The sequence below is a fragment of the Rhinopithecus roxellana genome, chromosome 9 (assembly GCF_007565055.1).
Source record: "Rhinopithecus roxellana isolate Shanxi Qingling chromosome 9, ASM756505v1, whole genome shotgun sequence".
In the NCBI taxonomy this organism is placed as follows: Eukaryota; Metazoa; Chordata; class Mammalia; order Primates; family Cercopithecidae; genus Rhinopithecus; species Rhinopithecus roxellana.
In genome coordinates this window covers 62,997,890-63,024,097 of record NC_044557.1, presented here as the reverse complement: position 1 = coordinate 63,024,097, position 26,208 = coordinate 62,997,890, and the positions used below count along the sequence as shown (strand labels likewise).

General features: G+C 36.3%; 1 protein-coding gene across 14 annotated transcripts in view; it reads right to left on the bottom strand.

Moving 5' to 3' along the window:
- VPS13B (vacuolar protein sorting 13 homolog B) overlaps nt 1-26,208 on the bottom strand; it is a 904,863-nt gene that overhangs the window by 775,985 nt on the left and 102,670 nt on the right. For all 14 annotated transcript variants that reach the window (XR_004059219.1, XR_004059220.1, XR_004059221.1 and 11 more), the window contains exons 8-12: nt 21,173-21,441; nt 7,708-7,803; nt 7,297-7,419; nt 6,706-6,843; nt 5,675-5,762 (exon numbers count right to left, since the gene is read on the bottom strand). Coding sequence is in view for 11 of the 14 variants with exons in the window: in XM_010385612.2 (XP_010383914.1) it covers nt 5,675-5,762; nt 6,706-6,843; nt 7,297-7,419; nt 7,708-7,803; nt 21,173-21,441 (714 nt within the window). In the remaining 3 variants the exon portion in view is untranslated. The remainder of the gene's footprint in view (nt 1-5,674; nt 5,763-6,705; nt 6,844-7,296; nt 7,420-7,707; nt 7,804-21,172; nt 21,442-26,208) is intronic.

The following is a 26,208-nucleotide window of genomic DNA, read 5'->3' as shown; positions in this document are numbered from 1 at the left end:
ACCTTTCTAATCTGTTTAAGGGGGTTATTACAGATGTTATGGACCCTAAAGTAGACAGCTGAAATTGTAATGTACAACAGGAAGATTTTAGAGATAACCAATTTTAGAGATACAATAGAAGATAAATCTGAAACAATTAAGTTATTGAATTGAAGGACAAGGATTGAGAGAGTCTTGACTCTTAATAAGAACAGCCAATACAAGGCTGGTTCAACATACGCAAATCAATAAACATAATCCAGCATATCAACAGAACCAAAGACAAAAACCACATGATTATCTTAAGTAGGAACACTTTTACACTGTTGGTGGGATTGTAAACTAGTTCAACCATTATGGAAAACAGTATGGCGATTCCTCAAGGATCTAGAACTAGAAGTACCATATGACCCAGTCATCCCATTACTGGGTATATACCCAAAGGATTATAAATCATGCTGCTATAAAGACACATGCACACATATGTTTACTGCGGCACTATTCACAATAGCAAAGACTTGGAATCAACCCAAATGTCCATCAGTGACAGACTGGATTAAGAAAATGTGGCACATATACACCATGGAATACTATGCAGCCATAAAAAAGGATGAATTTGTGTCCTTTGTAGGGACATGGATGCAGCTGGAAACCATCATTCTCAGCAAACTATCACAAGAACAGAAAACCAAACACCGCATGTTCTCACTCATAGGTGGGAACTGAACAATGAGATCACTTGGACTCGGGAAGGGGAACATCACACACCGGGGCCTATCACGGGGAGGGGGGAGGGAAGAGGGATTGCAATGGGAGTTATACCTGATGTAAATGACGAGTTGATGGATGCTGACGAGTTGATGGGTGCTGACGAGTTGATGGGTGTAGCACACCAACATGGCACAAGTATACATACCTAACAAACCTGCACGTTATGCACATGTACCCTAGAACTTAAAGTATAATAAAAAAAAAATCACTTGCTTGCAAGTACCATAAAAAAAGTAAAATAATTGTCAGACGATGCTTATCTTGTGGAACACAAGATTCAAACTTTTACTGGTGTCTATAAGAAGCTCATGGGGAAAAGATGTTGATTTTTCCAGAGTTTCAGTTGTAAACAAAAATGACTACATAAAGTATACTCACAAAGAAGGAGGAGGAGGAAGAGGAGGAAGGGGAAAAGGAGGGGGAGGAGGGGGAAAGGGGAGGAAGGAGAGAAAGGGGAGGAGGGGGAGGAAGCAGCAGCAGCACCAAGAAGAAAGGAGGAGGAGGAGGAGGAGAAGAAGAAGAGAAGCAGCAGCAGCAGCTTATCATCAATATGAAATAGTAGCACAGGAAACTTAATTTTTATTTATATGCCATAGTATAATGTGAACAAGGTACTATTATATCATTTATTACAAGAAAAATAAATAATATAAGCTTCCTTTATTACTGTATTTACTAGTTTCTTTTCTTTCTTTTTTTTTTTTTATTTGAGACGGAGTTTCACTCTTGTTGCCCAGGCTGGAGTGCAGTGGTGTGATCTCAGCTCGCTGCAACCTCCACTTTCAAGTGATTCTCTTGCCTCAGCCTCCCAAGTAGCTGGGATTACAAGCGCCTGCCACCATCCCCAACTAATTTTTGTATTTTTAGTAGAGAAGGGGTTTCACAATGTTGTCCAAGCTGGTCTCGAACTCCTGATCTCACGGTCTGCCCATCTCAGCCTCCCAAAGTGCTGGGATTACAGGTGTGAGCCACCGTGCCTGGACTAGTTTCTTACATTAATTAGAATACTATCATGAACTTACTTAAAATATACAAAATCAAATCCACCTTCAAACTATCAGGATTCACTACAAACTTTGTAAAAATATTGACTCAGTATGTGTTTAGATATTTACTTAGATAAAATTTAGGGCACTTTTTGATAATGTAGACTATGGAAGCAAATAAAAAAAAGTTGTCACAAAAAAACAAGAGTTTATCTATAAAGTTTTTTTTTTTAAGTATTTACAAGTATCCTCTTATAGGAACTCACTGCTTTTCCTAGTTCATTAACACTTAAAATTCTACGAATTTCTTGTTTCAGGTAAGCCAAGAAAGAAAGAAATATCAACAGAAGGCTGGGCACAGTGGCTCACGCCTGTAATCCCAACACTTTGGGAGGCCAAAGTGGGCGGATCACGAGGTCAGGAGATTGAGATCATCCTGGCTAACATGGAGAAACCCCAACTCTACTAAAAATACAAAAAGTTAGCCCGGCATGGTAGGGGGTGCCTGTAATCCCAGCTACTTGGGAGGCTGAGGCAGAAGAATGGCATGAACCTGGGAGGCGGAGCTTGCAGTGAGCAGAGATTGCACCACCGCACTCCAGCCTGGGCAACAGAGCAAGACTCGGTAAAAAAAAAAAAAAAAAGGAAAGAAGAGAAAGAAAGAAAGAAAGAGAGAGAGAGAGAGAGAGAGAGAGAGAGAGAGAGAGAGAGAGAAAGAAAGAAAGAGAAAGAAAAGAAAAGAAAAGAAAGAAGGAAAGAAAGGAAAGGAAGAAAGAAAGGAAGAAAGGAAGGAAGAAAGGAAGGAAGAAAGGAAGGAAGAAAGGAAGGAAGAAAGGAAGGAAGAAAGGAAGGAAGAAGGAAGGAAGGAAGGAAGGAAGGAAGGAAGGAAGGAAGAAAGAAGGAAAGAAAGATCAACAGTGTAGTTATGAATGTAGGCTCTAGAGCTGGATAGGTTGGGTTCAAATCCCACATACTATGCATGACCTTGGTCCTTGTTACTTTACCTGTATTGAGTTTGCTATTTCCTCATCTTTAAATGGGGATAATTTTACCTACCTTATAGGGATATGAGAATTAAATAAGCTAATACATGTAAAACACTTAGAACAGAGTCTTACATTTAAAATCAATAAAAATTAGCTATTATTATCACCATGATCATCATCATCCTATAAGTAAATATGGATTCATAATGAGAAACATAAACATATAAACACAGCTACCTAAAAAGCAAACAATAAATTAACAATTATTTGAATGAATTAACATATTTTAAAGTATATTTGACATTCACAAATTAACAGTGGAATTTTATTATTTTATTATTTCCATCCTCTCCCCCCCAAAAAAAATCAGCTTGCACAACTAAGAAAGTAGATGCCTAAGTGGCAAACCAAAAGCAAGACAGTGGTTCTCACGAATCTCAAAATAGCAGTCTCCTCCAGTAAAGAAGGAAGAGTGTGGGAGAAAAGAAACACATAGGAGGCTTACTGGATACTAACAATGTCCTATTTCTTGGTCCTATTGCATGGAGAATACACAGGTGTTCAGTTTTAAATTCTTTGCTGTTCTGTACATGTGTAATATTCCAATGTTTTGTTTTAAAAGTTAAGGACTATGATATCTGTAACACTGTATACTATTCACGGAAGTGAAAAATATGAAAAACTCCAAAGTTAACAAACTACTGGCTTCTCAGAAGTAATATATAAACAATCTAACAAACATAAATCATGTTTCTATCTTTTAAAAACTGCAGGAGAGGCATATATACAAATAAAGATATTCTGTGCTAGGTTTCCTTTGCTTGAAAGGTGACTACTAGATATTCCAGCTCCTCACAAGATACGGAATCTACAGCACATGCATAAGACATCATATTGAACAAGAGGAAACCTACCAGCTTACAAGTGGCAACTACAACACTATAATAATTTGCAACACTATTAGAACATAAGACTTCTGAGTTGCACTTTCATATATATAATTAGCCAAGGAATATTCACACTTCAATGCCCACAGTTATCTCAAAACTCATCTTTTCCTCCAAAAATTTTCCTTTCTTATCTAGCTTTCTTAATAGTTATCACTATCCACCAAGTAACTCAAGACCAGAATCTAGTAAACTATTTCAATTTCGTTTTTAAATAAACCAATGTCAGGCCCATGAAAATTATCAGCAGAGAATTAAATCCTGTGATTGCAGTAGAAACTATAGGACTACAGTGAAAGCAGGAAGACCAGTAAGAAAGCTTTAGAACCTAACTGGGTGCGGTGGCTCACGCCTGTAATCCCAGCACTTTGGGAAGCCAAGGTGGACGGAGCACTTGAGATTAGGAGTTCAAGTCCAGCCTGGCCAAGATGGCAAAACCCCGTCTCAACTAAAAATACAAAAATTAGCCAGGCATGGCAGCGCATGCCTGTAGTCCCAGCCACTTAGGAGGCTGAGGCATGAGAATCGCTTGAACCCAGGAGGCAGAGGTTGCAGTGAGCCGAGATCATGCCACTGCACTCTGAGCAACAGAGCAAAACTCTGTCAAAAAAAAAAAAAAAAAAAAAAAAGCTATTAGAACCTAGAGATGATGGTACCTATGAACTAGATGCTAGTCCGTATGGTAACAGTGATACCACTGTTATCATCTGTGGACCAGATGGCTAGGAGCGAAGGAAAAAGTGTGTCATGATGACTCCCAGGTTTCTGGCTTGAGCAACAAGAAGATGATAGTACAATTTTCCAAGAAGAGAAGCCTAAAAATAGAGAAGCAGAGGTAGTAAGTGGTCATAGGAATATTTATTAATAACTCAATTTTGGACAAAATCAGTTTTGAGATACCTGAGACAGACACAGAGGTAAAAACGTCAAGTATGCATTGGATATTTAATTCTGAATCTTAGAGAAGTTTGGACTAGAAAATGCAAATCTGGGTATCAACAACATATGGAAAGTACTTAAATCCATGGAAAAGAATGAAATTACCTTGGGAGAAAGTTTAGGGAAAGAAATTAAGGATTGACCAATGAAACCATCAACATTTAGAAACCATTCCAAAAGCAGAAGCCAGAAAATTACTGCTCTTTCCTTCTTTCTTCATCAAAAACAAATTTACTTCAAGATCAACTCTGAGAAGTTTCAACCTCTCAAGCAAAAGCTGTCATTTTTTTTTAACCCACACTTCTTCTAGTTTTCTATATTACTCTTCTTAGCATGCTAAATTATAATCATTTACTTAAATGCCTAGTTCAACACCACCTGTTGGCTCCTTAGGAAATGTTTTGGTTTTCATTGTATTCATCTGTACCTAACATATCACCTAATATACTGAAATCACTTTTTAAAAACATGAAAAATTCACCAAAAAAAGTGAACCTATCTTCACTAACTTTTCAACATAAAAAAGACTGAAAAGTAAGTACAACATTATATATTGATATAGAAGTAAAAAAAAAAAAGTTGAAATTTTTTAAATGTCATTTATTTCCAAAAAATATAAAATAAAACAATAATAAGACACATAATAAAATAACACAATCTATGCATCTAAAGTCTCTGGAAGATTTTCTATTTTTCTGATTGATACAACACATTCTTTTTAATTAAAAATTAGTACCACCTTCAAAATGTATTTAGAATAGAAAAGGTTTATTCTTTTTAAAAATGTAATGTAATATAAAATTTGATGTATCAGAATCATAATATATGGTACATATGAGAACAATAGGTTACATAAAATGTCTTCAATCAGCTATATAAAGAACAGATTTGAAATGACAAGAATCTAAGACAATTCTAACATGACGTTAAAATTAAACCACTCCCCAAAGCGCTAGAGGTAAATCTTATGTAGCAGAGTACAACCAGTCAAGGATGAACTGATTCTGAGGAAGGCTTTGTTTCAGTTGTTCAAGAAATGGCAAACATAAAGGAAAGAAGCCAATACCTTTGCCACTAGTGTTCTCCATTGTATACAGGTAATCCATATAAAAAGCCCCAAACCGTTGCATTCCAGCTATCTCAGTGTATGTCTCCTGTCAACGAAGCAATGCAAACAGAACAAACATTGTATAAAAGAAACTTTTGAGTTTAAAGCTTGATAGGTTAGACACATACCCTTATATAGAATGTATAACAACACAAAGGATTACCAAAAGAACAGAGGTTATTCTAAGAATTTACTTCTAAGAAAGGTAATATTACATCTATTACAGACCACACAAAAAGGACATCCATAATTTTATGAGACATTTTGACCACTTTATTAATCACATCTAGTTAATAAATAACTACAATAGACGAGATAGTACACTCCTGACATTTATCACTATCACTAAACTGTCTAATAATGTACACTCTCAAATAGAATTAATCCTTAAATACTTCAATACACTTACATGAAACAATTCAAACACTAAAGACATACTAAAATATTCTAAATGTATGTCAATTATGCAAGTCAACATTAAGTATTTTAACAATGAAAGTAAATCTTGATAAAAAGGAGTAAAATGTAAATTATCCTATTGCACTAATCTTCAGATAATTATCTGAATTTTTAACTGATTTCATAAATGTATTAATATTCCATGAACATATTAATATATTCTTACATTTAAAAAATACTAAGAAGCATACATAGTAAAAGGGTAAATTCCTCATTTCTTCCCATCAATCCCACATATTAAAAGTAACAAAAATTAACAGAGGTAATTCAACATGTTTCTTCCATGATTATTTTTGAAGCAGGGCATAAATAAGCAAAATATGTTTACATACTAAATAAAAGTAAAGATCTCTGTGCACTCCTCAAACATTTCTACATGTACGCGCTGTATAAATGCACTCTAAATGTTTTAATAAACAATTAGCATTCAGAAGGTATTATTTCAAAAGAAAGCTAGAAATCACAAGTATTCACACAATGTGTCCACCCAAACATAGCCTAGAATTTGGTTCAAATATATATTCTCTGACCTTATGATGAGTTGAATCCAAGATAAATTCTGCACGAGTACCATTATTTTCTGGGCTTCGGTAATCAAACAATGAATTTGTAAGGTATGTGAAACCTTTAGTACTCAAATTTTCACCACAAATGAAGAAACAGGCTTCCTGAAAACAAATGCAAAATTTATAACAGGAAGAAAAATCATTAGCCTGTTAAAATAAAACCTTGATTTTATGATGCCCATTTACTAGTCAAAAGAAATCACTAAAACAGAAAGATAAGGAATGCTGCTACTCCATTTTCATTGACTATTTTGGCTAAGAATATTTTAACAAACCAAAAGGAAACTCCAAATAACTGCCATAAACAAAAAAGAAGAAACATTCATGAATTAGAAAGTAGTTGGAACTACTGTCCAGGTGTTAGGTGCTACCAACTTTCTAAACTTCCCTGAGCTGTATAATTTCTTGCAAGGGAAACAGAGGGAGAAGTAGTAAAGCTCCTCTCTCAAGCCTGAGATATATATAGTCTAACAGATATCATATGGTTAAACACTTCAATAAGCACTTAATTATTCCTATATCCTATCCAAAAAAGGGTGGAGGTAAGGGACTTACAGTTTCACTTCTATTCATATTCTCTTCAAAATCTTTAACACCCATAATTCCTTTAAGGCACATGGCTCTGCAACCAACAAACCCAATCTGGCAATCAAAGAAAGGTTCCCCCATCATAAGGGCCTATAAGAGGAAAGGAAACATTAGAACTAAGAAATTGAATTTAATAAAAATGTTAGAGGCTTTCCTCTTAGAATCTCTAAATTAGTTAAACATCTTTAGAATTATGTCATTTCTAAATTTATTCTATACTATTTATTTATACTATCTAAGGGATAGTAAACTCTATTAAAATAAGAAACATCTTCCTTGTATTTTTAAATATACTACATCTGATAAAAGCATGTACTTATAAAATATTAAACAAAGAACATAATACTTAAAACTACAGGTTCAATATTGAAAGATTACCTCAACTGTAGTTCCTTCTTGTTCCCAACACAATACTTCTTTAGATTTTACTTTCTGTGGACTGTAATAACTACTCTCAGCTTGCATTTCTGTGAGCTAAGAAATATAAGAATATTAAGTAAATCAAAATTAGTATTAAAGAGCAATAAAGTGTCATTGTTATGATTAATTGATTAAAACAAGGCCAATTTTAAGATTCAAGAAATTTAATTATTAAGCAAGAAAGCAGGTGCAACAAAAACAGCTGTAACAGATTATCCATGGTATAAAGGTTGAATATGCTAGTCTCAACATATATAGAGAATTTAAATACTTTTTAAACTCCTTCTTAATATTGTTTTAAAAAGTGAAAGCTATGTGCAATAACAGTCCCATACTCATAAAATAATTCATGTATTCTGCCAAAAATTTACATAGAGTATAACCTCAGTTCATTGTATATTCACTAAAACATTCAACAATGTGTAGTTTCAGTCATTTCCAAGACTTCTCACTATTTGAAATTAAAAAGAAAGTGGTGATGAAATGCAAAAAGATAAAATAGGCTCTTTCTAGTTCCTATGAAGGAAATAGAATGAAGGATATTCTTTTCAAAATGTTTCCTACTAAATCTCATAGACTCATTCAATCATGCAACAAATACTTTTTGAAGGCCAGCTAGATAAGAAGTAGGGGCAAACCTCATTGTATTGCACTCTGCTTTATTTCACTTCACAGATACTGCAATTTTTACCAATTGAAAGTCTGTAGCAACCCCGCGTTAATCAAGTCTGTCAGCACCATTTTCCCAATAGCACATGCTTACTTTGTGTCTCTGCGTCACATTTTGGTAATTCTCCCAATAATTCAAAATTTTTAATTATTATTATCTGTTATGGTGATCTGTAATCAGTGATCTTTGATGGTACTATTGGAATTATTTTGGGGCACCATGAATATGTCCCTTTAAGACTGAGAACTTAATAAATGTGTGTGTTCTGAGTGCTCCACTGTCTAGCTAATTCCCCTCTCCCTTCTTGAGCCTCCCTATTTCCTGAGACACGACAATATTGAAATTAGGCTAATTAGTAATATTACAATGGTCTAAGTATTTAAGTGAAAGGAAGAGTCCCTGTCTCTCACTGTAAATCAAAAGCTAGAAATGATTAAGCTTAGTGAAGAAGGGATGTAAAAGCCAAGACAGGCCGAAAGGTAGGCATCTTGAGCCAAACAGTTGGCCCAGTCATTAAGGCAAAAGAAAAAGTCTTGAAGGAAATTAAAAGCATACACACAAGTGATAAGGAAGTAAAACAGCCTGTTGATATGGAGGAATTTTGAGTGATCTGGATAGACAATCAAACCAGCCACAACACTCCCTTAAGCCAAAGCTGAATCCAGAGCAAAGCCCTAACTCTTAAATTCCATGTAGGCTAATAGACATAAGAAAGCTGCAGGAGAAAAGTCTGACAGTAGCAGAGGTCTGTTCATGAGCCTTATGGAAAGAAGACGTCTCCATACCATAAAAGTGCAAGATAAACAGCAAGAGTTGACGTAGAAGCTGCACGCAGTTACCCAGAAGACCTAGCTAAGATTTAACAAAAATGGCTACACTAATCAACAGATTTTCAACGTAGACCAAAGAGCCTTCTCCTGGAAGAAGATGAGATCTGAGCTAGAGAGAAGTCAGTGCTTGGCTTCAAAGCTTCAAAAGACAGGTAGATGCTCTTGTTAGGGGCTAACATATCTGGTAACTGTAAGTTGAAGATAGAGTCCATTTACCACTCTGAAAATCCTAGGGCCCTTAAGAATCATGCTAAATCTACTCTGCTTGTGCTCTATGAATGGAATAAAAAAAAAAAATGACTGAATGACAGTCCATCTATTTATGGCATGGTTTACTAAATATGTTAAGCCTATGGAAACCTACTGCTCAAAAAAAAAAGGACTCTTCTTAAAATATTACTGCTCACTGACAATGCACCTGGTCACCCTACACCTCCGATGGAGATATACAAGGAGATGAATATTGTTTTTCATGCCTGCTAAAATGACATCCATTCTGCAGCCCATGGATTAGGAGTAACGTTGAAGTTCAAGCCTTATTATTTAAGAAATACATTTTGTAAGGCTATAGCCACCATAGATAGTGGTTCTTGGGCAAAGAAAATCAAAAACTTTTTTGAAAGGGTTCACCATTCCAGATTCCATTAAGAACATTCGTGATTCATAGAAGGAGGTCAAACGATCCACATTAACAAGAGCTTGAAAGAAGTTGATTTTAACCCTCCTGGATGACTTTGAGGTGTTCGAGACTTAGGTGGAGGAAGTAACTACTAGAGAATTAGATTTAGAAGTGGAGCCTGAAGAGGACTTGCTTCTTATGGATAAATAAAGTGATTTTTGAAGATGGAATTTACTCGTGGTGAAGATGCTGGGAACATTGTTGAAATGACAATGAATTTAGAATGTTCTGTATATTTAGTCAATAAAGTAGCAGTAGTGTTTGAAAAGGACTGACTTCAATTTCAACAGAGGTTCTACTCTGAGGCCAGACATGGTGGCTCACGTCTATAATGCCAGCACTTTGGGAGGCCAAGTCAGCTGGATCACTTGAGGCCACGAGTTTGAGACCAGCCTAGCCAATGTGGTAAAACCCCATCTCTACTGAAAATACAAAAATTAGCCAAGCGTGGTGGTGCATGCCTGTAGTTCCAGCTACTCGGGAGGCTGAGGTGCAAGAATTGCTTGAACCTGGGAGGCAGAGGTTGCAGTCAGCCAAAATCATACCACTACACTCCAGCCTAGGTGACTGAGAGACACTCTGTCTCAAACAAAAATAGTCCTACTCTGAGTAAAATTCAAACAGCATCCCATGCTACAGAAAAATCTTCCATGAAAGAGTCAATTAATGTGGCACACCTCACTGTTGTCTTATTTTGAGAAACTGCCTCTGCCACTCCAACCTTTAGCAACCAACACCCTGCTCAGACAGCAACCATCAACACTGAGTCAAGACCCTCCACCACCAAAAAGTTATGACTTGCTAGAAGTGCAGATGATTGTTAGCATTTTTTAACAATACAGTACTTTTAATTAAGGTATGTATAGTGTTTTTAGACATATTGTTGGACACTTAAACTACGGTATTGTGCAAACACAACTTTTTATGCACTGGGCAAAACAAAAAATTTCTGTGACTCGCTTTATTGCTATAGTCGCTTTATTGCAATGGCATAGACCCAAATCCACAATATCTCTGAGGTACACCTGTACTAATCTAGATACTAACAAAACAAAAAATTCTTACTCCCCAGATGCTTACAACAAATTATTTATATGTTTCAAAAATCAAATAAATTATTTTTCAAAAGTACCATTTTAAATGCAACATGGTATCATGGTTTGAATCATGGTACAGAAAAAAGATATCATGAAATTCAATTAATGTTTAAAATTTAACAGTAATGCATCAATGAAGATTTCTTAATTTTGACAAATATGCTGTGATAACATAATAATAAGGGAAACTGGGTAAGGATTATAAGGGAATTCTCTACTATCTTTGCATCTTGTCTGTGATAGTAAAATTATTCCAAAAAGAAAAGGTTACTTTTAAAAAACCGTATCCAGCCTGTGTTTGCCAATTATTTACTTCCCCTCATTCTTAGGAAATAGATATACTCATCACTTTTAAATGCAAAGTCAAAGCTCACTTTTTAAAAAAAACCAGTATTTAACTTAGGCCCAATAAAAGTTCTTGAACTAAAAGTTACAATTTTAAGCACAGTGACTTCTCTATATTGAGTATCAACTGATTATTCTCATTATTTATAATAAAGCTTTTTATATTTTATATTTTTATGTAATGTAGGCTCCTATTTCTTGGATGTTTCTAGTACTTATATATACAATGTAGCTATTTTAAAGTACAATTCTGTCATCTAGAATGATTACTGAAGTAAACTTGAATTTTTTTAAATTGATCCCTCTTCAGCTGTCTACAATTATTAGAGAGAAAAAGCAATTAATTGATTAAAAGGACTCCTGCGGTGGCTCACACCTATAATCCCAGCACTTTGGGAGGCCGAGGCAGGTGGATCACAAGGTCAGGAGATCGAGATCATCCTGGCTAACACGGTGAAACCCCGTCTCTACTAAAAAAAAATACAAAAAATTAGCCAGGCGTGGTGGCGGGCGCCTGTAGTCCCAGCTACTCGGCAGGCTGAGGCAGGAGAATGGCGTGAACCCGGGAGGCGGAGCTTGCAGTGAGCCGAGATTGCGCCACTGCACTCCAGCCTGAGCAACAGTGCGAGACTCTGTCTGAAAAAAAAAAAAGACTCGCACATTACAAGAACTATTTTAAACATTATTAGAAAAATGCTAGATTTAATTTGGCATGATTTTTGCTGGACTGATATCAACTGTTCGAAATGCTATTGTAGAAACATGATCTTGTTTTCTTAACCAAAATATGAACCAGAAATTAACTCCAAACATTCTTCAAATCCAAGCTGAACAATGAATTCTAATGCTTTCCTCCTTAATATCAAGGTATCTCCCTAAGAGAAAACTTTGAGAAACATAAATGTTCTAAAATTATAAAAAGATTTTGACAAATACTCCGCAAAAAGTCTATAAAAGTTTTATACACAAATGACTATTTTGTTTTGTTGTTGTTTGCTTTTGTGTTTTTCACACAAGGTCTTCCTCTGTCGCTCCAGCTGCAGTGCAGTAGCAAGATCATGGATCACTGCAGCCTAAAACCTCCAGGGCTCAAGCGATCCTTCCACTTCAGTTTGCAGAGTAGCTAGGACTACAGGTGCACACTACTGAACCTGGCTATTTTTTTTTAAATAAAGATGGGGTCTCACTCTGTTGCCCAGATTGGATAAATGCCTATTTTGACTGATTTAGTTGAATATAATTCCTCTCAACAATCAAGTTAACAGAAATGTGTCAGAATAATTTCAAATTTAAAAGCAAACAGGCAAAAATCACCAAAAAGGACAGTACCTAACTTGCAATCCTTGACTTCCCTCAAAAACTTCTACAAAAATAATTGCTTTATTCTGATCATCTAAAACTGAAAATGTATCTTTTTTTTCTTTTTACAAAATGTCAGACTTTTTTTTTTTTTTTAAGGAGACACAGTCTTGCTCTATCACCCAGGCTAGAGTACAGTGGTGCAAACATGGCTCATGGCAGCTCAAACTCCTGGACTCAAGCAATCCTCCCACCTCAGCCTTCTAAGTTGCTAGGATTATAGGCAAGCACCACCATGCCCTGCTAATTTATTTATTTATTTTTTGTACAGACAGGGTCTCACTATGTTGCCCAGGCTACATGTCAGGACTTTTGATGTTAAAAAAACTGACAATATATCCAACAATATTTGTCAACAGTTGCCTTTTTATTTTTTAATATCTTATTTTATTATGTTTTAATTTTGAAGATGAATCCTTATCTCTTTAATTTAATCAATGCTAAATCAGTGAATTCAATTACAAAAATAATTTTTTCAGTAGAATTGAGAATGACGTTAAGATAGCACAGCTAATATACGCATTATCTTTTGCCCAAACTTTAAAAAATTAAATAAATCAAGTTATGACACAAACTTTAGTTGAAACTTATTTTCTATTTTTCAACTTTTGTCATATTAGAAAATACTGAATTATCTTAAGTAGAAAAGTCTTTAATATTTATATGCAAATTTTTTTTTTTTTTTTTAGTAGAGACAGGGTTTCACCATGTTGGCCAGGCTGCTCTTGAATACTTGACCTCATGATCCGCCCGCCTCAGCTTCCCAAAGTGCTGGGATTATAGGCGTGAGCCACCGCGCCCAACTATTTTCAAGTATTTTATAACTTGCCATCTATTGTAGTTATAAATTGTGTAGCTTTAGTACTAATACAAAGAAAATCTACGCTAAATTTAAAACCATGGTAACAGAAACATTTTTTTTTCCCACTGCTATAACCCCACAATGTAACAAGTTGCCTGGAATAATACCTATACTACTATTTCAAAAGTTTAGCTCATTTCACATGGATTTATCTCCTTTACAAAAATGAGACATGAAAGAATAAATCCACAAAAAATGAAATTGGAGAAGAAATAAAACCTGAAAAATTAGTCCATAAATTTTTGTAAACTGAAAAGCAGATGAAAAGGTGAGCAGATGTATGGATAATGGATGGATGCACATACTAATTCAAAAAATAAGTATTTGTAGAAAACATACCAGGCAATTTCTAAGTGCTGAAGAAACAACAAATCTTTTTTTTTTTTTTTTTTTTTTTTGAGACAGTATCTTGCTCTGTCACCCAGGCTGGAGTGCAGTGGCACGACATTGGCTCACTGCAACCTCCGCCTCCTGGGTTCAAGCAATTCTCCTGCTTCAGCCTCCCGAGTAGCTGGGATTACAGGCATCCACCACCACACCAGGCTAATTTTTGCATTTTTAGTAGAGATGTGGTTTCACCATGTTGGCCAGGCTGGTCTCGAACTCCTGACCTCATGATCTGCACACCTCAGCCTCCCAAAGTGCTGGGATTACAGGTGTGAGCCATTATGCCCGGCCCAATAAATCTTTTTAAATTACCACTTAATAAGTTTTAGTGTAATATCAAAAGGAATATCCACAATTTTTGAAAAGGCTATTAAAATACCCCTTCCTGTCCAAATAAATATCTATGTGAGCCCAGATGTTCTTCATATACATTAATTAAAATATGTCCTAACAGACTAAATACTGAAGCAGACACAAAAATTCAGCTATCTTCTACTAAGCCAGACATTCAAGATATTTACAAAAATAAAACCAATGCATGTCCCTTCTTACCTTTTAAAATATAGCAATTTTACTTTTACTATAAAATGATATTCACATCAACATATAATAAATTTATTTTAAAATAAATAAATACATATTCTTAAGATTTGTTTTAATTTCTAATACCATAAATATGAGTAGATGTAATCTGAATAAACAAAACGCCTCAGAGTTCTCAATAATTTTTAAGAATGCAAAGGTTTCCTGGAGCCTTGAGATCAACAAGTTTGAAAACTACTGGTCTATAAGTTGCAATAAAGTTAATGAGAAATGACTGCATCCTAGAGGTACAGCTGATAGAACAGGCTGACTGATTAGATGTGGTGGGAGAAGAAAAGATACTGATAAATGTTAAGCCTGAGCAAATTGGTAGATAATGTTGCAATATAATGAAAGGTAAAATAGTGGGGGTGGGGGGTGCACAACTGCAAAGAAAAATCAAGAGTTCTGTTAGGCCGGGCGCGGTGGCTCAAGCCTGTAATCCCAGCACTTTGGGGAGGCCGAGACGGGCGGATCACGAGGTCAGGAAATCGAGACCATCCTGGCTAACATGGTGAAACCCCGTCTCTACTAAAAATACAAAAAAAAACTAGCTGGGTAAGGTGGCGGGCGCCTGTAGTCCCAGCTACTCGGGAGGCTGAGGCAGGAGAATGGCGTAAACCCGGGAGGCAGAGCTTGCAGTGAGCTGAGATCCGGCCACTGCACTCCAGTCCGGGCGACAGAGCGAGACTCCGCCTCAAAAAAAAAAAAAAAAAAAAGAGTTCTGTTTGTGTTAAGTGTCAACCAGATATGAAAGTGGAAATATAAAATAGGCAGTTGAATTCTAGAGCTCAGGGAAAAGTGAAAAGTGGAGACACAAATTTGATAGTCTATTAGCATCTATATCATGATCGAGTTATATCACCTTGGGAGTGTGTACACAGAAAAGATGAGAGGACCAAAGACCAAGCCCTATATGCCAACATTTAAAGGTCAGACAGAAGAGGAGAAGCACCAAAAACGACTACAAAACAGTCCCTGGTAACCCAGACATAATTTTTTCTTTTCTTTTTTTTTTTTTTTTTTTTTTGAGACAAGGTCTTGCTCTGTCACCCAGGATGGAGTGGCAGTGGCATGATCTCAGCTCAGTTCAACCTCCACTCCTCCAGCTCAAGCGATCCTCTCACCTCAGCCTGGTAAGTATCTCATACTACAGGCACACGCCATCCTGCTTGGCTAATTTTTGTATTATTCTGTACAGACAGTTTCACCATATTGGCATGGCTGATCTGGAACTCCTGGGCTCAAGCGATCCACCTGTTTTGACCTCCTAAAGTGCTGGTATTACAGGCGTGAGCCACTGTGCCCGGCGATAAAATTTTTAAAAAAGAAGTATATCCCAAAGAAACTCTTCTAGATACATATGTCAGAAGATCTGTACCAGAACATTTATATCAGCATTTTTCAAAATATAGCAAAATATATGGAACAGACTGTAAGACCCATCATCCTTCTTTCTTAGACTCATAAATCAATCCCACATCATTCTACTAGTTGTCTGAAGATTTAATTTTGGATTCAGTCCCACACTACCACTGTCATTATTCTTGGTGATTTCAATATCCAGAGAGATGATCATTCCAAAAGTCTGATTTCTCAGTTTTTTGACCTTCTATTCTGCATTGATCTTGTCCTCCAGATTATTTTCACCATCACCCTAACTAAAGCAGCAGAATATGACCAGAAAATATATACAACCACAACGACTAGTATATCTTCAAATTCATGATCACTCTGGTGTAGTAGGTCCTTAGTGTCCCTAATGAACATACATATTCAAAGGCAATTACTCCTCATCCTCCCCAAGATGACAATTTTACACCTTCTTCCCCTTCCTCAAAGCTTCTCCTCCTTTCCCATGTTTACTCTGAGTTAAGAGAACTATTTAAAGAAAAAAATAATCAGAAGAGAACTTTCAAAAACCACTACCACCTTTTCTACCAAATCACTTATGTGGGTGCAAGATCACATTGCTTTCTCTCCTGCTATCATGAATGAATGACCTATTGTCCCATTAGAGGTCATCAGACTTTCCACCTCTACAAAAGGTGCCAAGCCCTCTTATCTTCTCAAGAATATTACTCCAGCAATTCTCCCCCTCTTGCCTATATCAATATTTTCGTCTCTATTAGATCACTCATATCACCAAACAAATATGCTATAATTACTCCCATCTTTCAAAAAAAAGTCTTTAGCTCCACAACCCCAACCAGCTATTTGCCCATTTCTATGCTCTTCATAACAAAACCATCTTGAGTTTTCTGTACTCTTCAACAATTACTCTACTACCATTTGCATTTTTATCTGTCCTTTTTGCATGATAAAATATACACAATAAAATTTGTAGTTTTAACCACTTGTCAGTATACAATTCAGTGGCATTTAGTACAAAATAGTGCATAACTATCCCCACCCTATGTTTGCAGAGCTTTTACATCATACTAGGCAGAAACTCTACCTATTAAGCACTAACTCAACTTCCCTGTATCCTACAGCCTCTAGCAATGTCTATTCTACTCTCTGTTTCTGTGATTTTGCCTATTCTAAATATCTCATCTGTGATGGTTAATACTGATTGTCAACTTGATTGGACTGAAGGCTGCAAAGTATTGTTCTTGGGTGTGTCCTGCCAAAGGAGATTAACATTTCAGTCAGTGGACTGGGAGATGCAGACCCACCCTCAATCTGGGTGGGCACCATCTAACCAGCTGGAAGCATGGCTAGGATAAAGCAGGCAGATGAATATGGAAGGACTAGACTTGCTGAGTCTTCTGGCCTTCATCTTTCTCCTGTGCTGGATGCTTCCTGCCCTTGAACATCAGACTCCAAGTTCTTCAGCTTTTAGACTTTGGGACTTACACCTGTGGTTTGCCAGGGGCTCTCAGGCCTTTGGCCCACACTGAAAGCTGCACTGTCAGCTTCCCCACTTTTGAGGTTTGGGGACTTGGACTGATCCACCACTGGTTTCCTTACTCCTCAACTTGCAGACATGCCTATCATGGGACTTTACCTTGTGATCGTGTGAGTCAATCTCCTTAATAAACTCCCTTTCACATATAGCCTATTCTGTCTCTCTAGAGAACATCATCTAAGTGGAATCACACAATCTTTGTCCTTTTGTGTCTGGCTAATTTCACTTAGCATAGAAATTTCAAGGTTCATTCATGTTTAGCATGCATCAGAACTTCATTTCTCTTTTTTTTTTTTTTTTTTTAGATGGAGTTTCACTGTTGTTGCCCAGGCTGGAGTGCAATGGTGTGATCTCGGCCCACTGCAACTCTGCTTCCCAGGTTCAAGCAATTCTCCTGCCTCAGCCTCCTGAATAGCTGGGACTACAGGTACCCAACACCATGCCCAGCTTTTCGTATTTTTAGTAGAGACAGGGTTTCACCATGTTGGCCAGGCTGGTCTTGAACTCCTGACCTCATGAACCACCCACTCAGCCTCCTGAAGTGCTGGGATTACAGGCATGAGCCACCACACCCAGTCAAAATTTCATTTTTTTTAAGGCTGAATATTATTCCACTGTATGTATATACCATAATTTGTTCATTCATCCACTGATGAACATTTGGATTGTTTCCATTTTGGGAGATCACTGAAGAGAGTTACTATGAACATTTACGTACATCAATTTGTTTGAATACTAGTTTTTTATTCTTTTGAGTACATACCTAGAAATAAAATGTCTAGATTATATGGTAATTCTACATTTAATTTTTTGTGGAACCACCAAACTATATTCCACAGCAGATGCACTATTTTACATTTCTACCAGTCTTCCCATTTGCTTTTAACCAGCTCCAACTAAGATTCCAACAGTGTCATATCACTGTTCTGCTCAAAATCACCAGTAATTTCCACATTGTCAAATCCAAGGATTCATTCTTACAAATAATCTATTCCCTCCTCTTTAAAACATTTATGGCACTTACCTTCCAGTCTCTTGGTTTTCTGCCTACAATATTGATCACTTATTCTCAGCTTCCTTTGCTATTTCTTCCTCATCTTTCCAATTTCTTACCATCACAGTGCCCCAGAGCTTGGCTCTAGAACCTCTTTTTTCTGTTCTACACTAATTTCAGTTTTAATAAAATCATGACTATCAAATATATGCATCTAGGCAAATTTCTAACCTGAATTCTAGATTCACATATCCAACTGCCCACTGAATTATATATACAGCAGGCATCTTAAACCTACCCAAACTAAATTCCTCATCTTCATCTCAAATATAGTCTTCTCCTAATCCCAGTCATCTCAAAATGTCAGAGCTCAACTCTTCTAGTTGTTCAACAGCCATCCTTGGATCATCTTTTTTTTTTTTTTTCATTCATGTCTCATAATAAAATCTATCAGGAAATTCTGCCTATTTGACCTTCAAAACACAATCACTTTTCATCACCTCCACTTGCTATCACTCTAGTCCAAGTCATTACCATCTCCTGCTTGAAAATTGCATTCCTATCTATTTCTTTTCCTTACTTTTGCTTCCAACACAGCAGCCACAGTGAACCAGATTAACATATAACCCAGATCATCATATAATTCTTCTAAAAACTGGTCAAATATTGTTTACCTCACTCAGAATAAAAGACAAAGTCCCAAAAATGATCTATACAGTTTACAACTTAGGAATCACTCCAAACCTCATCACCCCTCTTATCTTTCATACCACATTCATTCACAATATCTCATGACACTATTGGCTTCCTTGCTGTTCCTTGAACTCTGGTGCCTTTGCATTTGTTATTACTGGAATGTTCATTCTCAGATATCAATAAGGCTTCCTCTTTCGCAGGTCTTTGCTGTAATATTCCCTTCATAATAAGGCCTTCCCTGATGATCCCATTTTAAATTGCATAATTTCCCCTCTATTGAAAGCACTCACTATTCCTCTTCCCACTTGATTTTTCTTTTTTTTTTTTTTTTTTTTTTTTTAGACAGAGTTTCACTCTTGTTGCCCAGGCTGGAGTGCAATGGCATGATCTTGGCTCACCACAACTTCCACCTCCCGGGTTCAAGCAATTCTCCTGCCTCAGCCTCCCGAGTAACTGGGATTACAGGCATGCACCATCACACCCGGCTAACAGGCTAATTTTTTTTTAGTAGAGATGGGATTTCTCCATGTTGGTCCGACTGATCTCGAATTCCAGATTTCAGGTGATCTGGCCACCTCGGCCTCCCAAAGTGCTGGGATTACAGGCGTGAGCCACCGCACCAGGCCCCCACTTGATTTTTCTACATAACCTTTATATTCAATGAACACAATATATATGTTATTTGTTTATAATATCAACTTAAGTTTGAAAAAGCAGGAATCTATATCTGTTCACTCTGGTATCTCTGGAGACAAAACAATGCCTAGACACAGCTGGCACTGAAAATATTTGTTGAATGAATTAAGATATTATTCGGGAATATTACAGGCATGGTAGTAGTATTATAAAAGTCCAGGAAACAAATAACTCAAAAATTAAGTTTAGGTTATTTGTGAGAGGAACAGAAGGTAAAATAAGATCAAAGAAGAATACATGGGGGATCAAAGCTACTAGCAATTTTATATTTCTTTTGGCTGAGGTGCAGGGATACTCGGATTACAGGTGTGAGCCACCGTGCCTGGCATAATTTTGTATTTCTTCAAGTAGAAGGGTATTTACTTTATTATTCTTTAACCTGGACATACACATATTTGTATATATTATATATATTTTTGTATAGATGAGAATAGATATTTTACATGCATTATTTTAATGGAGGAAGTCGTCAAATTATGTTAAATACTGCTGGAAAAATAGCTAGAAGAGGACCTAGTTAACAAATTTGTCCTGAAAAGCGAAAGAGATGAGGAAAGAGATAATTAAATATAAATAATCCTTTAAAAACAAAAATTTGTTATGAGGCTGGGCGTGGGCTAACACCTATAATCCTAGCACATTGGGAGGCCAAAGGGGGAAAAACGCTTGAGCCTAGGAGTGAGACCAGCCTGGGCAACATGGCAAAACTCCATCTCTACAAAATATTTTTAAAAAGAAAAAAAAATTAGCTGGGCACAGTGGCACATGCCTGTAGTGTCCCAGCCGCTCGGGAGGCTAAGGTGAGAGAATGTCTTGAGCCCGAGAGGCAGAGGTTGCAATGAGCTGTGATTGCACCACTGCACTCCAGCCTAGGCCAGACCCTGTCTCAAAAAAAAAAAAAAAAAAAAAAAAATAGAGAGAGAGAGATTGTTATATTGTTACGAAGGCAAGCACAGAAATGAAACCGTACCTGATGGGTAAAAGAATTCAAGGGAAAATTTTTGCTGTTCCTTTCTTTTTTAACGACAATATTAAGGCATGTTTGTACACCAAGTGAATGATTCAATAGGGCGAAAAACTATCTATGAAGCTAATAGAAAAGAAATGTGGAGAAGGCCCTAAGAAGACAGGAAGGGATCAAAATTCAAAGATTTCAAGTGGAGGAGCCATGTAATTTTATGAAGTAAGAACTGTTAGACTCTATCTCACATCTATTGAATGCAAAACAAACTTGAATGAAGCTAGAATTGTACTAACAATCCAAATTTAAGTATTAAAGTTGCTACAGATATAAACAGCAAGAGAAAAGACCTACTTTGAAAGTCACCGTTGCCTTTGTGCAATAAAATCCTATAGAAACAATAGGATCCTTCAAAGCCTGTGCTTTTTGCTGATGCGTGGTTGATGCAGGATCATTCCCAACAAAGTCTTCCTCACCACCGTCATAACTCACAATTGCAGGCACAAACGACCAGGCCCATGATACCCATCCCTGTGGCTGCTCCTCATCTTGCTGTGAATGTAACTCTTGACCTTTATACTGAGTAGGATATTGCATATCTATTCTTGTTTCATCTTCAGAACCTATCAATTAAAATTAAGTCACTTTAAATAAGTCAAAAGGATTTAACTAAGAAAATAGAAATACACATCCTTTACAATTTTTCCTCCCATATCCTTCTATTATAAGATATAAACAAATGATACATTGATTATTATTATTTGAAACCAATAATTTAGCATTATGACTCTCAAGTTTCTGTATGTTGTACTGTATCAATCTCCTTTAGTAGGTTATGGTTAATGTGATGTGCAAAGTAGCTTATCAACTGCACATAACTTTTAACTGTATTTGATAAAGACAAAGAATAAATTAATTATTTAACATCACTCATGAATGTTTTAAACCAACAACAAAAAACCTACCTCTCAAAAACAAGGCTGATATATTGAAAAACTGACTTTTCTCAGAAACATAATACCACAAAGATCCAAGAAATATTCTTCATTTCCTGATGCACCCATGGAGGAAAAAAAAAATGGAAAGTGCTTCTAGGCAAAATGCACCCCTGCCCAAACAAGAATTATCCCAAAGATGAAAGCAAACATTATAATAAAATGACTTTTACATGTAGCTAAGAAAAATAACAATGTTGGGGCCTCTTTCTTACTAGCAAGTAAGATATTATATACCTTTCCTGTTGTACAGATGAAAAAATTATAGCAAAGAAATTTTATTTGGTTACAAATTGGCAGACCAAAGATTTAGATTCCAACCACTCTTTATGCCACCTTTGTAAAGACAAACTCCATCAAAGTCCCTTAATATTATTCTAGCTATATAAACAAAAGAAGCATCATGAAATTTAGAAAAAAAAATTCATTTTTAAAAATTTCATAGGGGCCAGGAGCAGTGACTAGCACCTGTAATCCCAGCACTTTGGGAGGCCAAGAAGGGCAGATCACCTGAGCTCAGGAGTTCAAGAACAGCCTCAGCAACATGATGAAACCCTGTCCCTACTAAAAATACAAAAAACTGTATGGGTGTAAAATTCATAGGGGCCAGGATCAGTGACATACACCTGTAATCCCAGCACTTTGGGAGGCCAAAGTGGGCAGATCACCTGAGCTCAGGAGTTCGAGACCAGCCTGGGCAACACGGTGAAACCCTGTCCCTACTAAAAAAACAAAAAAAAAATTGTCTGGGTGTGGTGGTGTGCACCCATTATGGTCACAGCAACTTGGGAGGCTGAGGTGGGAGAATCACTTGAAGCCAGGAGGCAAGCGTTGCAGTGAGCCATGATCATACCACTGCACTGCAGCCTGGGTGACAGAGCAAGACCCTAGACCCTGCCTAAAAAAAAAAAAACACACCATAGGAAAAGTAGTCTCCAGCAGATTCACTCATATCTACACTCCATTGATAAATCTATAAATACACATACTCTTTTAAATCTTTAAATAACATCCTTACAGGTTTTCTTATTGAAAAAGCTTTATAACTTTTTAAACTCTTATGACAGGAGACTCTTGGAACATTCTACATTTATAGGTTATGAATGTTTGCCTTCTTTCACCTGAGAAGGAAAAGGCTTAATAAGAATTAACTAGAGTGACTAAAATAATAGTACCAATACACTTTAGCCATTGTAGTTCAGAATAAGTTTTATATAAGTTGCAAACCCTGTTGGGCCCACTGGCTCATTCCTATAATCCCAGCACTTTGGGAGCCCGAGATGGTAGAATCACATGAAGCCAGGAGTTCAAGAACAGCCTACTACAACAAAGTGAGACCCCCCACCTCGACAAAAATTTAAAAAAAAAAAAAATTTATCAGCCACACTCAATGTTGTGCACCTGTAGTCCCAGCCACTCAGGAGGCTGAGGCTGGAGGATTGCTTGAGGCCAGGAGTTCAAGGCTGCAGTGAGCTATGATCATGCCATCATACTCCAGCCTGGGCAACAGAGTGAGACTATGTAAATAAATAAATAATAAATACATAAAGTAAAATAAAATTTTAAAAAGACACAAAAAAGTTTTAAATGGACAAGTATTTAACACATACTTCACAAAGGTGGATAAAGGCCTATAATCACATTAAAAATTCAAAATAATTAGCCATCAAAAAATGCAAATTAAAAAACCATAAGATACCACAACACACTCATCCCAATGGCAAAAAAGTGAAAAAATACACCATTGAATGTTAGCAAGGATGTAGGCCAACTGTAACTCTCACACATTGTTGATAGGAATATAAAATGGTACAACCACACTGGAAAAAGTTATGGAAGTTTCTTTGAAAAATAAACATATAATTCCACTCTTAAGTATTTACCCAAAAGAAAGAATAGCACATGTCTACGTGAAATTTGTACAAAAATACCTATGAAAGTTTTATTTATAATAGCCAAAAATGAAAAACAGCCCAAGTGTCCATCAACGACTGAATGGTAAAATAAACTACAGTATATTCACATGATACATTCATACAATGTATCTAGCAATGAAAAGGAAAGAATGACTGCTATATGCAACAACACAGATAAATACCAAACACACTATGCTTAATGAAAGAAACCTTTATACATATTGTTTCCATTTATATGAAATTCTAGAATCAGCAAAACTAAATCTATAGTTTTAAGGAACTTCAGAATAGTGTTTTCTCGAGAGGAGGCAGGCAGGTGAAAGGGGGATGACTAGAAAGGGGCATAAGAAACTATCTCAGCTGTTAATGACCTATATCTTGATGAGTGTTTTGCATCACACAGGTGTATGTATTTCTCAAACTCACTGAATTTTACTTTGGAGAGTTAACTTCCAAAAAAAAATAAAAACACCCACTTAGTAGAAACTCTATATATCAACAGGCAGCTGAGGGTTAGGGGTGAAGTGTACCAACGTTTGTAACTTAACTTGAAAGGCATCAAAAACAATCACTGTATTGATAAATAGAGAAAGGGATGTTAGATGAACCGATATGTGATGAAGCAAATGTAACAGAATATCAATAGCAGACTCTAGATGATACGTATGTGAGTGTTCACCTTATAAGAACTCTTACAGCTTTTCCATATATTTGAAATTTATCATGATGGAAAAAAATAAAACAAGTATCCTCTATGTGCTATGTTTGCTCCAGGTATAAGACACTGTTTCTGTCTCAGAAGTGCATTGTCTAACAAAAATTTACCCTCTAGTGTGAAATAAAGGTACGTTTTATATCTACATACTCTGATTCATGTTGTTCTCTATGCTTTATTTTTAAGGTAGTAAGATTTTTTTAATGAGATAAAGTTTAAATAGCATAAAATTCAACATTTAAAGGTGTACAATTCAGTGGGATTTTTTTTAATAGTCACAAGCTCTGCTCCCATCACCACTGTCTAATTTTTAAACATTTTCATCATTCCAAAAAGCCTACTTATTTGCAGTCATTCTCTCCTCCCCTCAATTTCTGGTTACTAATCTACTTCCTGCCTCTACAGAACTGCCTATTCTGAACATTTCTAATGGAATCATAGCATATGTGTTATCTTTTGACCAGCTGCTTTCACTTAAGATAATGCTTTCAAGGTTCATCCATGCTGAAGCCTGTATCAGTATTTCATTTTTTTGTATAGCTAAATAATACTCCAATGTATGAATATACCATAATTTGATAATCCATTCATCAGTTGATAGACATTTCAACTGTGTCCAGTTTTTGGCTACTATGAATATGTTACCATGAACATTTCATATATAAGTTTTTACATGGACATATGTTATCAATTATCTTGGTATATATGTAGGAATGGATGCTAGGTCAATATGGTAACTCTATATTTAACGTTTTGAAGAACTGCCATATTGTTTTCCAAAGCCACTATATACCATTTTACACTCCCACCAACTTATATGAGTTCCAATTTCTCCACATCCTCACCAATACCTGTTATTTTGTATTTTTTTTCTTATAGTCATCTAGTACCTGTGAAGTGGTATGTCATTGAGGTTTTGATTTGCTTGTTTGCTATTTGTTTATCTTCTTTGGAGAAATGTCTCTTTGCCCATTTTTAATTGGTTTATTTGCCCCTAAGTTTTAAATGCCCTTCTCTTAGGGCTTTATCTATGGAAATTAATCATCTTAAAACTTTCTGAGTCTCAGGCCCAATACCAAGTTGAAATCAGTCATTCCTTTCACCTTTCTACATCAGATCATTCACAATATTTATCAAACTTTCTGCCATTCTACCATACATCATACTTAACTAACTACTGACACATCTATCTGTCCCATTTTATCTTAAAATTCTAAAGGAAAGAAATACATCAAAATGATCCCTGTATTTTCCCACATTACATATCCTTCAATGAAGTTTACATTTCATTAATTAACAGCACTAAAATAACTCAATTTTACTTAAGTGAAGTTTTGCAGAAAAATTACCAATACTATTATGTACTAGGAAATTTTGAGGTTATACTACTTCAACTTTTATCAAATGTATATCCTGAGTCAAGCATGGTGGCTCATGCCTGTAATCCCAGCACTTTGTGATGCTGAGGCGGGCAGATGGCTTACGCCTAGGAGTTTGAGACCACCCTGGGCAACAGAGCAAAACCCGTCTCTACAAAAAATGCAAAAATTAGCCAGGCATGGTGGCACGTGCCTGTAGCCCTAACTACTAGGAAGGCTGGGGTAGAAGGGTCACCTGAGCCTGGGAGGTCGAGGTTGCAGTGACCCATGATCGTGCCACTGCACTCCAGCCTGGGTGCCAGAGCAAAACCCTGTCTCATTCATAAATAAGTAAGTAGTACATTCTGAACACTTATATCTATTAGAAATATATGTATATGTTATT